The 13,300-nt window shown below is 40.2% G+C and overlaps 1 protein-coding gene across 12 annotated transcripts in view; it reads left to right on the top strand.

Annotated features, from left to right (window-relative positions):
• DMD (dystrophin) overlaps positions 1–13,300 on the top strand; it is a 1,147,932-nt gene that overhangs the window by 1,122,793 nt on the left and 11,839 nt on the right. For 11 of the 12 annotated variants that reach the window (XM_041399749.1, XM_041399747.1, XM_041399750.1 and 8 more), the window contains 3 exons: positions 5,601–5,844; positions 6,629–6,752; positions 10,688–10,780. In XM_041399749.1, coding sequence (XP_041255683.1) covers positions 5,601–5,844; positions 6,629–6,752; positions 10,688–10,780 — 461 coding nt within the window. The remainder of the gene's footprint in view (positions 1–5,600; positions 5,845–6,628; positions 6,753–10,687; positions 10,781–13,300) is intronic. The other variant, XM_041399751.1, reaches the window with a different exon arrangement.

Here is a 13,300-nt window from a genome sequence, read left to right as displayed (position 1 = left end):
GGGAGAGTGGAGAAGATTGTAGGCATCAAGAATGAGGACAATGTTTCACACAGAAAGCTGTAGTAAACAAAGCTCTCGCTCACTGAATAGCAGGGAGATTTTGTTTGAAACAAACCACAAACTTCCAACTACACAGCACATAAAGCCCAAGTACTTTCTGAAGTGAAGAAAAATCAATATTTTGAAATAAGACATGATACTTTGCATGTTCAGAACTGTAGCTAAAAAATATCTAGTACAATGCAGATGATAAGCTAGTACAATACAGATGATAAGACAGCTTCATTTCCAGGAGATGTGTATTATTTTTTTAAACAGCATTATGTGGTGAATCATGGAAGAAGGAAAAATTCATAATGCTTTTCTCTCTGTATACAAAATAAGCTGTCTAGCAGAACGGAAGATGGTTTTTAAAGCAGAAATAGTTTTTTATTAGAAATGTAGTATATGAAAGCTAGTATAACATGGAGCTAGATAGTTAAACAAGGTAAAAAGCCCTTTGAGAGTTCATGCCTTAAATTTCTGCATGGGCTTTATTTAATTTAGCAATTACAGATGAGGGGTGTAAAAGATCTCTGGCAGGAACTATACCTTAAAAATACCTGGTTTGAAGTTTGCCAGTCCTGAATTAAAATAGAGGAGTATTCCATAAGGTTTTCTTATTTGTACTGCTGGAGGCACAGTTACGGATGGGATGCCACCACAGGCAGCCTTGCCTTTTGTGAGTGCTCAACACAGCAGGCACAGAGAGCTCTGGCTCTGTCTCACTCTGCTCTGATTTTCATTGATTATGACAAAATCATTACTTTGTCTCTGCAAACTGCTATAAATAACTTGTATGTAAAATGTAAGGTAGCTCCTGAAAAGTGAACAAGTTCTTGCTGTCCTGGTTGCTTGTCACAGCCAGATGACCATGAGTTTATGGATGAAACACTGATTCTTGTTTAGAAAAATAAGCTCTTCAGACAGGACCAATCAGGAGGTATTCATGTAACTTACCTACTTTTGAAAACAGTCTTTAGATTCCCATTTTCTAGCCGTTCTCCTCCGTCGAGTTTGTGTAAACCTTTCTTGGCTGTTGCCAAATGTAATCAGCAATCTGACACCTAATTCCTTGTGTGAACCTGGTTCCAGTGGGTGAACACATCTTCCTTCCCATGCATATCCTGAAACACCCTCCATTTAAACTTTTGTTACTGCCTTGGGATGAAGACACTCCTTTGTTCCAGGGCTCATCTCTTGCCACTGCTGAGCTGGATGTGGTGCAGGAGTCGCCCTTTGCCACCTGTGTTGACATAACTCCTGTTGCATACACTGGTGATAACTTCTGCTAGCCCAGGTTTAGCTCTCTCTGCTGTGTCTTGTACACTTTTACTGTAAGAGTCAGGGCATGCAGTCACTTCTCAGCAGCTCCCAGGAAAGCAGCCACAAGTGATGCCTCAAGTGCCAAGAGGAAGCAGTGCTGTGATACTGGCACCTCATTGTCATTTCTCTTTTTCTTCTGCTCTCCACAGTTTCCTGCTTTTTAAAACAGCCCTTTCCTTTTTGCTTTGCTGCTTTTGAGCCTTTGATTGAATTCTGACCTCCATTTGGGTTTCGGCTACAGTTTCTGGCCTCCCAAGTATTTCCATCTTGACTTGTTACTTAAATGAAAAAAACTCATTGAAATTGTAATTCTGAGGTTTTGCTTTTGGACAGTTTAAAAGCTCTATTGCCTATTTTGAATTCTTCTGAAATGCATTCTCTAACTTACAAACTAACCTAGCTGTGATGTGGTTCTGACTCGGGTTTTGTCAGCTCCAAGGACCTCTTGTTAGATATTCATTATTTATCTGCTAGCATTTTAAGACCTTGGTGCTTCTGTAGCTTGTAAGTATGACTTCCTTAAATAATGTATGGCTAAGATTTGACTACTAAATAATTTATATTTGTTAAAATGTGAGCAGTTTAGAGAATATTTTCAATGGCTGAAAATGTTTTATTTGAGTTTTAGAGTTTTGCATCCCATGGAATATTGTGATAAGACCATTTCTGAATTCAATAGACAAAAAGCAATCTTGCTACTGAAGCCATGATTACTGTATTGAAGTATAAAAGAAAAATCCAATTATAAAACCCTCTAAAACTATTTCCTCAAGAGTGAATGTATTTCAGAGAGAGAGAAGACAAGTTTTTGTTGTCCATCTAAGGCAATATATTACATAGGTTATACAGTAGGATAGGTAATACTGACTAGGATGTACTGTAGTGGCATTAAATAGAAATAAGAAAGCATGTGGTTCTACACTGACAAAGTCAAAACTATTTGCAAATAATTAAAATACCTTCCTGCTATTTTAGTGAGTCAGGAAATTGGATGTTGCCTAATATTTCAGTTGAACTCGGGTCTTGTATGTAAGAGGAGGACTTCTCTCATGTTCTCTACTCTTCCTCCCAGCTCTGAGCTGTCCTGGAACAAGAACTAAGTAAATGAGACCTCCAGCCAGAGCTATTTGCCATTCCTTTGCTTTTCCTGACTTGCAGTGGGAGTGCAGTGGGCGGTGTGCCACCAGGGAAAGCAGACACCCTGAATCTCAAAGCTGCCCTGTTTCAGTGTTCCTTCAAATCTGAAGACTGATGAATGGCCTCCTCACATAAGTTCCTTCTGTATAGTTGCCAACAGCAAGAAAGTGATGCATTTCTAAACACGCTGTGGCTCCTCTTGGTATTTGTTTTGGCATTGAAGGGGAACTAGATCTTCTGAGTGTGAAGCATCCTGAGTAAACACTGTCACTCTAGTGAGGGACAGGGGGTAGGTGGTTCAGCTACCATCTTTGTCTGTTTCTTCAGACCACTGATTTTCTGTAGGGAGATGAGAAATAACATGAATTCACAAATTCTCAATTGCCTTTGAGAGGACTACTCAGCAAAAAGAGTCCACTAGGATTTCTGTCACCAGGCAATTAATGCTGCCAGTGATAGATGTGATTCATAATTCATGCACTCTTTACTACTCAGCTCTGTACAGTTGCATAAATCAAGGTTGCACTGCATGCTTCCTATGTCCCTTTTCTACACAAATGCCTCAAAGTGTTGCAAGCATTGTAAATGGAATAGATGGGGTTTTCTGAGTATTCTGTTACTGAGGAAGGGTTCCTTTTCCCAGTACATGCAGCAGCATTGTTTGTTTGTGACAGCCAGATGCACCACGGATCACTCTTATGGCTCTGAAACTACGATGAATCTCAGTTCTCTGGTTGGAGGACTGTGTAGATGCAGTTGGAAAGTCAGTAATACAGGTGCACTGGGCAAACCCACATGCATCCTTCAAAATTACATTCCTTTGTTACAAAAGTATTATAGTATTTAATTACAGAACTCCCAAATCTAGACATACCTCTGGTTGGAAATTATGCAGTATCTTTCCCTTTTTTTTTTTTTTTTTTGTCTGTAGGCTTTCAGAAAGATTTTTCATTATTTTTTATCAGACATGAAAGGATTTTTATCTGAATTACTCCCTGGTCCTTACTTCTATTTCAATACCACTGTTACTGGAAGGACTTCTCTATATTGATACAGGAGATAATTGTAGATTTCTTTGTAGCAAGGTATCTGATTATGTTGTAAGTATGACCAAGTGCATTTATTTAGCTTCCCTTAGGGTGATGTTTTATCTTTTGCTTTATAGCACTTCAAACTTTTGAGTCTGCTGTTCAGAGAATATTGCCTGTATTGTGCATCTGAGAAATTCCTCATGGGGTAGTGATATCCCCTATCTACGGACGTGGTGAAAAGCAGGCTTAATGATCATTCCTGTAGAAACTTCAGTCAGCAATAGCACCATGTGTAATGAACATGTTGTCATGTTCATTCCTATTCCCTTTTGTATTTTTATTAATTATTCACCAGTTTGTTCAGCTAGAAGTATCAGAACACATTAAGTCAGGCGGAAGACATAACTTACATGACAATATCTATTCCCAGTATAGATAGCCATTTTTTTCTAGATCATTTTCATGAACTTGAAACTCAGTATTTCATTAAAACAAAAAAAAACCATTCATTGGAAAAAACCCCTCTCTATAGTTATCCCTCTTTGTGTGGGCTTTAAGGAAGGAAATCTTGAATTTTGGAACAGCTCAAAGTTAAAAATTATTAGCTCTTGCTTTTTAATAATTTAAAATTTCTGCAGAGGAGGGATCATGTAGGTCAGACATCCCTTAGAGATCGTGTTGTGGGCGGTGCCACGGGCCCAGGTGAGGACGTGTCCATCATGCAGCTGCTGAGGAGCTCAGGGGCCTTTGGAGAACAGTCAGTGCCTTGTCTTTGTCCTTGGCATTGCTTTCTCACCCATGTGAAATGATGCATTCTGCTTTAGTTCTCCTTCTGGTCACAATAATGTTCTTTTAGAAGTGTTTTTTTGGGAGGTTTCCTAGGTGCTGTTACGCTTCCAGACCAAACTGTCAGAGTGTGTTGTGGTTTGCAGGCAGAACTGGAAAAAGGTGTCTGTTCTCACAACCTCAAATAAGAGCAAGTTTGAAAAAGTAAAATCTGGGTCACTGCTTGTGATGAATAAGCAGTTACCAGAGCATTGAGCCATTTTTCCCCCTCTGGGAACCTGTAAAAGAACATCATAGCAACAAAATCCCAGTGCAGTTTGTTAGGCTTCCCTTGCCTATGAAGTTTCTGCTACGAGTTACTATTTTTGTGGTTTTGGACTGTTACCTTTAACAATGCTTCAGTTTCTTACCTTCTGTGCTTTGCCTGCTTGGTACATTTTTTTTTTCAAGTGGAGCACTATAGATCATATTAATCTATGGAATGTTTTACTGAAGCAAAATTGGAGTTTTATGGAATAAAAGAACAAGCTTAGCAGTGCCATAAAGTTACAGTAGACAGTAGCACTCTAGGCAGGACCAAGAAGATGAAAATTGTAGCCCCAAAAGCCAGTGCAATTCAGTTCAACAGACCAGGTCACTAATTCTCATCTTCAGCTGATAATTTTAGCCCTAGGCTGGAAATACATTTGCGGATCTGAAGAGAGGAGAGCGATGTGACCCGACTGACAGCCCAGTTCTGTGTTTTGCTCTGCCTTTTTGTGTGGCTGCCTCTCCAGTGTTTCTCATCTGTGAAACAGATCAGCCAGCCAGGTGGCACCCGCTTTGGTTTAGTGTTTGTGAGGTTCTGTGGTAGCTCTGAGTCCTCCTTTAGCATTAATGACCCCTCAGGTGCAGCCATGTGTGGAAGGGAACTGGCAGTGCCACTTCTGCTGGGAAAGATAAAGGGCAGGAAGCTGAGGGAGGGCTGAGCCCAGGACAGACCAGTCCTGGCTTTGGGAGGGTGTCTGGAACCTCCTGCATGAGGTGCCCTGGGAGGGAATCAGTTGTGAATTCTGGTGATGCCAAGAGCCTTTAGGCAACTTGAACCACACATCCATCTAATCCAGATCTGTGCGGATCTGCAAGGAGTGAGCCCACAGGTGTGTGGATTCTGGAGAGGGAAAGGCAGCTGGTGCAGGTGGGTCCTGAAAAGTGAGACACATCACACCACAACAGAGGAAGCGCCTTGTCACTGCCCTGTGCAGGGCCATAAAGCTTTTCCCCCTTGTCACCTCCCAACAGGAACCTGCAGGCGGAGTACGACCGCTTGAAGCAGCAGCACGAGCACAAGGGTCTGTCCCCACTGCCGTCCCCCCCGGAGATGATGCCGGTCTCCCCGCAAAGCCCCCGCGACGCTGAGCTCATTGCAGAAGCCAAGCTGCTTCGCCAGCACAAGGGCCGCCTGGAGGCCAGGATGCAGATCCTGGAGGATCACAACAAACAGCTGGAATCGCAGCTGCACAGGCTGAGGCAGCTGCTGGAGCAGGTGAGTCCTCAGGCATTTCTCCTAGGTCCCTGAAGAGTGATTTTCCAAACAGGGTGAGAAGTGTTATCAATAACGAGTGTGGCATTCACATTCCCTGAACATGATTCCTTTGCCCAGGGTTTTTCTCCTGGGAAGCTGAAAGGCAGCAAGAGAGACCACAGAGAAAAGAAAAACAATTCTTATCTCATTTGCTTCTCCTGTGTTGTGCTCATGTGGAATGTGTTTGGAGATTGTTTACCCAAGGTGATTGCTTGATTGGACTCCCTGTGTGCTGTTCTGACTCATTGGCCAATCAGTGCCAAGCTGTCTCGGGACTCTGGAAAGAGTCGCAAGTTTCATTATTATCTTTCTAGCATTCAGTAAGTATCCTTTCTGTATTCTTTAGTATAATATAGTATTCTTTAATATAATATAGTATAATAAAGAAATAAATTAGCCTTCTGAGAACATGGAGTCAGATGCATCGTTCTTCCCTGCCACGGAGCTCACCATGCATTTGCAATAAATGAGAACATACCAAGAAATCATATCTGTAGAGGCGAGTCAGAGGAAAGTACAAAATTGTTTTTGTACAGGCTGCAAATGAGAATATGGAATCGGGTTTTGATGTTCTTATTTAGTATTGTTCCTTGTTTTATTCAGAATTAAAATGCATTGGCTGCATGGATGAATTTACTTAAAAGCAGACTGAAAATTGTGTGTATTCATGGAATAAATAAAAATTACAGAGATATAAAGTAGTGAGCTGTTATAGCAATGTCTTACTTTTTTCCTTCAATTTCAGCCACAGGCAGATGCCAAGGTGAATGGTACAACACTGTCATCTCCTTCTACCTCTTTGCAGAGGTCAGGCAGCAGTCAGCCAATGCTTCTTCGTGTAGTTGGCAGCCAGACTTCAGAAACCATGGGTAAGATAACAAAGCTCAGGTTGTCACAAAAAATAATAATGTCACATTTTCCAGAAAAAAAATCCTTAAAGACAGAAAACACTTTTCCATTTAGTTCAAATGAAATGAAGTAGATGTTTGCAAAGATCTTCAGTGTCATCTGGCTGTTTACACTTTGCATCTTCATTATGATTCAGGCTTTGCTTTTGGTCATGATGTACCCAGTAGCTTGGATATTTTGATATTAAACACAAAGCTCAGCCAGGGCTTGACTTCTGGAAACAAGAGCTGCTGAAAAGCTGACTATTCTATTCAAACTGACTTTCAGTTATGAAGCATGACATGACTGATTTAAATGTACATAATATTAATTATGGCTAAGAGACTAAATGTATGATTAGTCATCCCCATGTTAAATGATGTGATCTTATTTTTAATATGTTGTGGCTCAGTCAGTAGGATGGAGCTGTCACTCACAGGCAGTGCTCATCTAGTGGCTTTTCTAAGTATCACATCACATGTGATAATGAACATCACAAGAGTTGTGGAGTGAGGTTAAATAATAATATTCTGTAGCTGGAGGTTGGAATTATTATTTTGGTGCTTTTAGTAACTGCCATGTGGCACTTTCCTAATTTCCTGTCTGTTACAAAATTAGTAAGTATTTATTACCAAGTGGCAAGGATTTTCTGCTAGTAAAAAAGCAATCAATCTTTTCACTGTCTTTAAGCAAATGCACTTATATTACTTCAACAAGATGATGTTTCAAGTCTGATGATAATATTCAGCTTCATACAGAGAAATTTATTTTATGTATATTAGTGAGAGCTTTTCACTGCTATTAGTGAAAGTGTCAATGGCAGTGAGAAATTTAATGGGAGGGCACATTCTGCTGTGTCTAAATTGCTGTTGTGGTGGGAAGTGTAGCTTTTGAGGAGGCTTTTTCTTCCATTCTAGATGTGAGCAATAATTTCAGCCTATGACAATATCAAACAAGATGGGTTCTGTACAATCTGCAGTTAAAAATGTGAAATAAATAGTACCTCTAGGAATGCTGAGGTTGAAATCCTGGGGCTGAGGGTACAATCACAGGTAACAGGAATTTATGGAATAAGTAAAAATGGACCTTTCATTAATCATGTTACCAGTGGGCAAATATTTTGTTATGTGTGCCATACACAGAGTAGATAAAATATATTAGTAGTGGTGTAATTTGCATCAGCTTTCTGGAGAAATGTCATGAATTTCATCACATAAAATACATGAATTTAAATACAGTTAAAAGAAAAGATAGGAAGATAGTATTTCCCAGCCGTCTTATTAGAAGTCTTGTAGTTTATATTTCATCCTTTAGTGGGACAAAATACAAAAATATGCTTCTTTTAATTTGGGAATATAACAGAAAGTTATTCCCACTTACCTTGCGAGACTGAAATTAATTGATTAACACAGTAGAGTCATATAAGCTGCTAAAACTTTTTAAAGCAAATATTTAGACATTGCTTGATTTTATTTGATTGGTTTGATGGAGCCAGTATGTGGGAGGACAGTGAGATGTTATCAGAAGGATCATACTGAGACTCAGCAGAGCCACACTGTTGGCAGCAGGGAGTGGAGCTTATAAAAAAATTACTAATCAGGCTAACAAACCACTGCTAATTCAGTTTGTGAGGTGTCCTTTCACACCAGAAAGCTTTGCTTGCTAGGCTCAGAGTTTTCTGGAGCACAGCTTAAAATGCACTTGAATTGTGAAGGGAACCAGAATGGGGGTGTAAATAATGCTGCCATGCAGCAACCATGTGCCCAGGATTGAGGGAGCCATAATTTTTGAGAAAATACTGAGGATCTCAAGGTGCTTCAGGCAATGAGGCAAGGTAGTGGTAGCTTTTATATGTTTTTCTCTTTAAAATTACACCTTAGCTGTTTCTGCATTTGAAAACCCACTGCACTTTTGTCTTTCTGCTTTGCTGAGGAGAGATTGCTGTGAAAGGTGTTCCGCCAGCAGTGTTTTGGTAAAAGCAGTGACCTCCTCAAACCCTCAGTTACAAATAGAACTTATTCCTTGTTAACTTGAAGTACACCTGGGCAAGCAGAAATGTTCTGCTTTTCTCCTCATGGCGCCCCAGTGGGAAAGTCCTTATCCTTGGCCTTTCTCCCCCAGCAGGGTAGCAGCAGAGGAGGTTCTCTGAAGTGCAAGAGGCTGTTCTGAACTTAAATTTGTTCATGTACCACCAGAATATTTGAGACTCACTTAGCCCTCTAAACCTTTTGTAGAAACACAAATGGGAAAGGCTATTCTGGGTAAGGAGACTGAGCTCTGAAGGTGTCTTTACTTCTGTCAAGTTGCTTGGCTGATGTCTTATTTTGTCCTTTACAAGGAAATGCTAAGAAAACAAAATAATCCAAATAAGGAAAAAAAATGCATTTTAAATAAAAACGTACCACATTTTTGGTGTAGTGCAGCTTATATCAGCACTTATGAGGACATTTGGAAATTGGTACCTGTCTTCAGTTCTTGGCCAGGACAGCAGAACCACTGCCCTTTTCTTGAGCTCTTTAGGGCTGGAGGCTTTCTTCAGGCTGGTAAAATCCTCAGCCTGGGTTGAAGCAGCGAGATCTCACTCTGAGTTTTCACCTTGACATTCAGTAAAAGCTGCAAGGACATTGCTTTTGCTAAGAGATCTCTGTCAGTGCAGTGCCTGATCTGAAAGTAACTCATGGTATGGGTTGATTTGTGTGAGCCCAGCACCACTCAAAAGCCGAACACACTGCAAGCAGCCTCAGCAACTATTTTTAGACCATTAATGGAATAAAAGAAGCTGATACAAAGACCATCATTTATATGAATTAAGTGCTTCTTGCAGACACTCTATCCCACTTCTTGTGCTGGAGTGGGAGGAATCACTCTTGGTCAGAATAATTCTTGTTAAACTCCCAGCTTAAATATAGGCAGCCTTGAAATGCTCCTTTCATATCCTTTTTTCTAGGCTTTTCACTAGCGTGGAGCACCTCAGCGTTTAAAGAATGTAAATGTTAACAGAAAATCAGACAGTTTCCTACTCAAATCGGGCACGACATGTTAGAATAAAAGGCCATTAAGTAATTTTCAAAAGAAGTATGTAACTCAGTTATTACAGCAGGCAAAATTGCTTTTGTGTTTTAATAGAGATAAAAGACATCTAGTAAAAAAGGAGAATCTCACTTAAAGTATATACTTTAGGGTTTTCTTTTTCAAGATGCTTTATTTATATTGGAAGGCAGGATCTGCATTAAAAACAACATATGGATTTCAGTTATGTGAAACCATGAGCAAAAAAAATCCAGTAAAAATAAAATGTATTGAGTTTCCCATTAAGCTGCTGCCCTATAATCAGGTTATAGAAATTATTCAGTGGCAGAAATGTATTTCGCTTTATTAAACTGCTGCTAAACCTTTTTACAGTACAATTGACTGTTCTTGGAGCGCCAATCTGATGCAATTAAACTGTCAGAAATATTAATACTGATGCAGATGAGAATCTGGGTTCTACTGATTTGCACAGCTAGGCAAAGCAGTGCCAACATGAACCCAGCTCTATTAGAAAGCTGCTCAACAGCAGCACTCACAACAGCAATTTCTTTTTCCATTAATAGAACAAGAGAAGCTGAAACGAGTGTCATTTATGGAACTAGATGTTCCTAGCAGACATTTTGCCCTACTTCTTTTAGCAGAGTCGATTTCTTAAATCCCTTTTTATGAATTAAAATAGTGTTAATTGTCTCAAATTCCTCATTTAGTTTCCCTTAGATCCTTATAAAGAAAGAGAACAGTAACAGTCAACAAAATTCGCCTTTGAAATTTTTATTGTACACTAAGCAGAATGTGTCTGAGTGAGCAGCCTTAGCTTTGAGGAGGACTTGGACAGTACAAACTGTTAGCACAGGCTCTCATGCAGTGCTGTGGATTTGCTTTGCAGGTGAGGATGAGCTGCTCAGCCCTCCCCAGGACACAAGCACAGGTTTGGAGGAAGTGATGGAGCAGCTCAACAATTCCTTCCCCAGCTCCAGAGGTGAGCGCTGCTGCCTGTGGCAGATGAGAGGGAAGAATATAAAAGTGTTTTCTGTTCCTTGATGTTTTCAGGGGATTGTGTTTTGGTATCAGGCTTTTTTGCTGCTCTTTGTTTTCATTTCAACAATAGCTATAGGGGAACCTGTCTTGTTTAGAGTGGAGGAGCAGCCTGTTCCTCCTTACCTTAAGCTGCCTCCACAGGTAGCCCTTGCTAGATACGTGGGTGAGACAATGCCTTTGTGAGACTCTTTCTTCCCCAGGCATTTTCTTTGTTTCCTTTTTGCCATGTTCCTTTTTTTCCCAGCTTTCCTTCTGTCCTTATCCTTCTCCAAGAATCTGGTTTGAAATAGAGTTCTAAGTTATAGTTCTCAGCCATGTAGCCCTCAGGTCCAGAGGCACGGAGGGAAACAAGTGGGGTGCTTGTTTGTGCAGCGTGGGCTGCACTTGTTCACACAGCCACAGCCTTTCTTCCAGTGTTTCCATTTCTCTCATCCCTGTTGTTTGCTAAAAATAGGCATTTGTATTACCAGAATTTGTCTAACCTTTTTTCATTTAAGCTCTTTTCTGAGCCCAGAAGAAAATACTTTGCTGCCAAGAAAAATGGCTGAGATTCCTAGCAGGAGATGGGAAGTTTGGGATATTGGCTGTTGCTGTGAAAAGAAGCTCAGCCATTTGGCCAGAGAAAGCCCTGGTATTGCCAGCCTGATAAGTGGATTTCAGGGGCATAGACTTCCTGCAGGGTCCTTGCACAAGTTTCACACATCACCCAGGGGTTCTTCTTTAGGAGATAAATACTTTTACCATTGTACTAAACATTCAGTGGAATCAGGTTTTCGCCATCCCTTGCTTTCAAAGCAAGTTCAGCCCTCACTACAAACCATCTGTGAGCAGTGGGATAAAAGTCAATATAAACTATATAAGATCTCATAATATAGATCAAAAGATGGAATCATTTAGACAGGTATCATTGAATAAAGTCTAATACAATAAATTTTCAACTGCACTCAGCTCCACCTCAACATTATGTAAAAAAATCTTATGTCCAGCCCTTGTTTTGCCTAGATAATTGCTATGAGAGACAACAAATTAAAAGTCTTCCTAATATTGCTATATAGATTAAAATGAATTTATTTTAAAGTTGCTTTGTACAGAAGGTACACAGTGTTTTCTTATTAGTGTCCATCAGTGTAAATATGTTGTACATCGATCCTGCATAGGCACATGTGTCTAGATGTAGGTATCCCATGTGTAAAAATATTCACCAAATGTGATATCTAATTTGTATTCATAGGTGATGACACTGGCAGTGTTTCTTTTTAAAAACAAGCTTATTTTTCAGTGAAATGGGAGCAATTTGTGAAACTGAATTTAATGAGAAATTTGAAATAGAGTGGTTCATTTCTTGTCTGGAATAAATAGGTAGAGGTCAGTCTTTAGACATCACCGTCTGCTCACTGAGAATAGAAAATGTTTCTTTATTTTATTAGTGAAAAATACAAAGCTTCATGAAACAAACTAAGAGAATATAAAACGTAGTAGGAAAAATAAGTGAAATTGATAAGATCAGATAATATTTTAACTTTGTAAATTAACCTGTAGCTTCAGATTTTCATTCTCAGGATGCCAAATGTGGTCATTTGGCCAGAGAGAAAGAATGTATTCCCTTATTTTGTTTCTTCATTCAGTAACTGTCTTGAAAACACAATAGATGATCACAAGTATCCACAAAAGGTATTGCAGCTTATGAACTGCTCTGTGTGAGCAGCAGCCACGGAGAACAAGAATACTCTCTAGCTGGATGGAGGGCTGTGAGCGAGGAGGGGGCACAGCCTTTGACATGAGAACTCTCAGCCAAGGCACGAGAGGAGCTCCTGGTGCAGCAGCAGCAATAGGCAGAGCCCAGCAGAGCCAGGCTTCCCACAGGACTTTGCTTTTAGGTCTTGGCCAAGGCACTGCCAGGCTGAGCCAGAATCTGCCTCTTCCCCTCTCTTGGGCTGCACAAAAAGATTAGTCCAGCTGGGAGAGAAACTTGTTCAGATTTTGGGAATTGTACCAGGTTTTGGCTAAAGGGATTAGGACTTCAATTATGTTTCGCTGTTCTGCATATACCTTTTGATGTATTTGCATGAGTGCCAGGTTAGTGCAATTCCTTTTGGCTGAGGTATAGGAATGGTCAGGCTCTCTGTAAGACATAGTTTGTCCTAAAGCCAGTGCAAGTGGATTTCCATTCATTAGTTGATAGAGGCTGCTGAGAGCTCATGTAAACTTCTGTTACTGAAGTTTTCTTCTATTCCCAGTTTAATAATTCAGTTATATTCAACTGGTACCTGCATACACAACATTTACATTCGACATCCGACGTGCTGCAGCCTCATGCAGACTTTCAGTGTGACGTGAAAGATGCTGTGGTCAGGCAGATTCCACAGGCATCAGGCATCTCTGATTTTAAATGTTCAAGACTGCAGGAAGAAGAAAAAGAAGCAGAGCTGATTGGTCTCAGCAAACTCCTGAATCAGGAACC

Source organism: Onychostruthus taczanowskii, unplaced genomic scaffold (genome assembly GCF_017590055.1).
Source record: "Onychostruthus taczanowskii isolate IOZ18803 unplaced genomic scaffold, ASM1759005v1 scaffold17, whole genome shotgun sequence".
Taxonomy (NCBI): Eukaryota; Metazoa; Chordata; class Aves; order Passeriformes; family Passeridae; genus Onychostruthus; species Onychostruthus taczanowskii.
The sequence above is the reverse complement of the archived record's forward strand: the minus strand, read 5'-3'. Positions and strand labels throughout refer to the sequence as shown.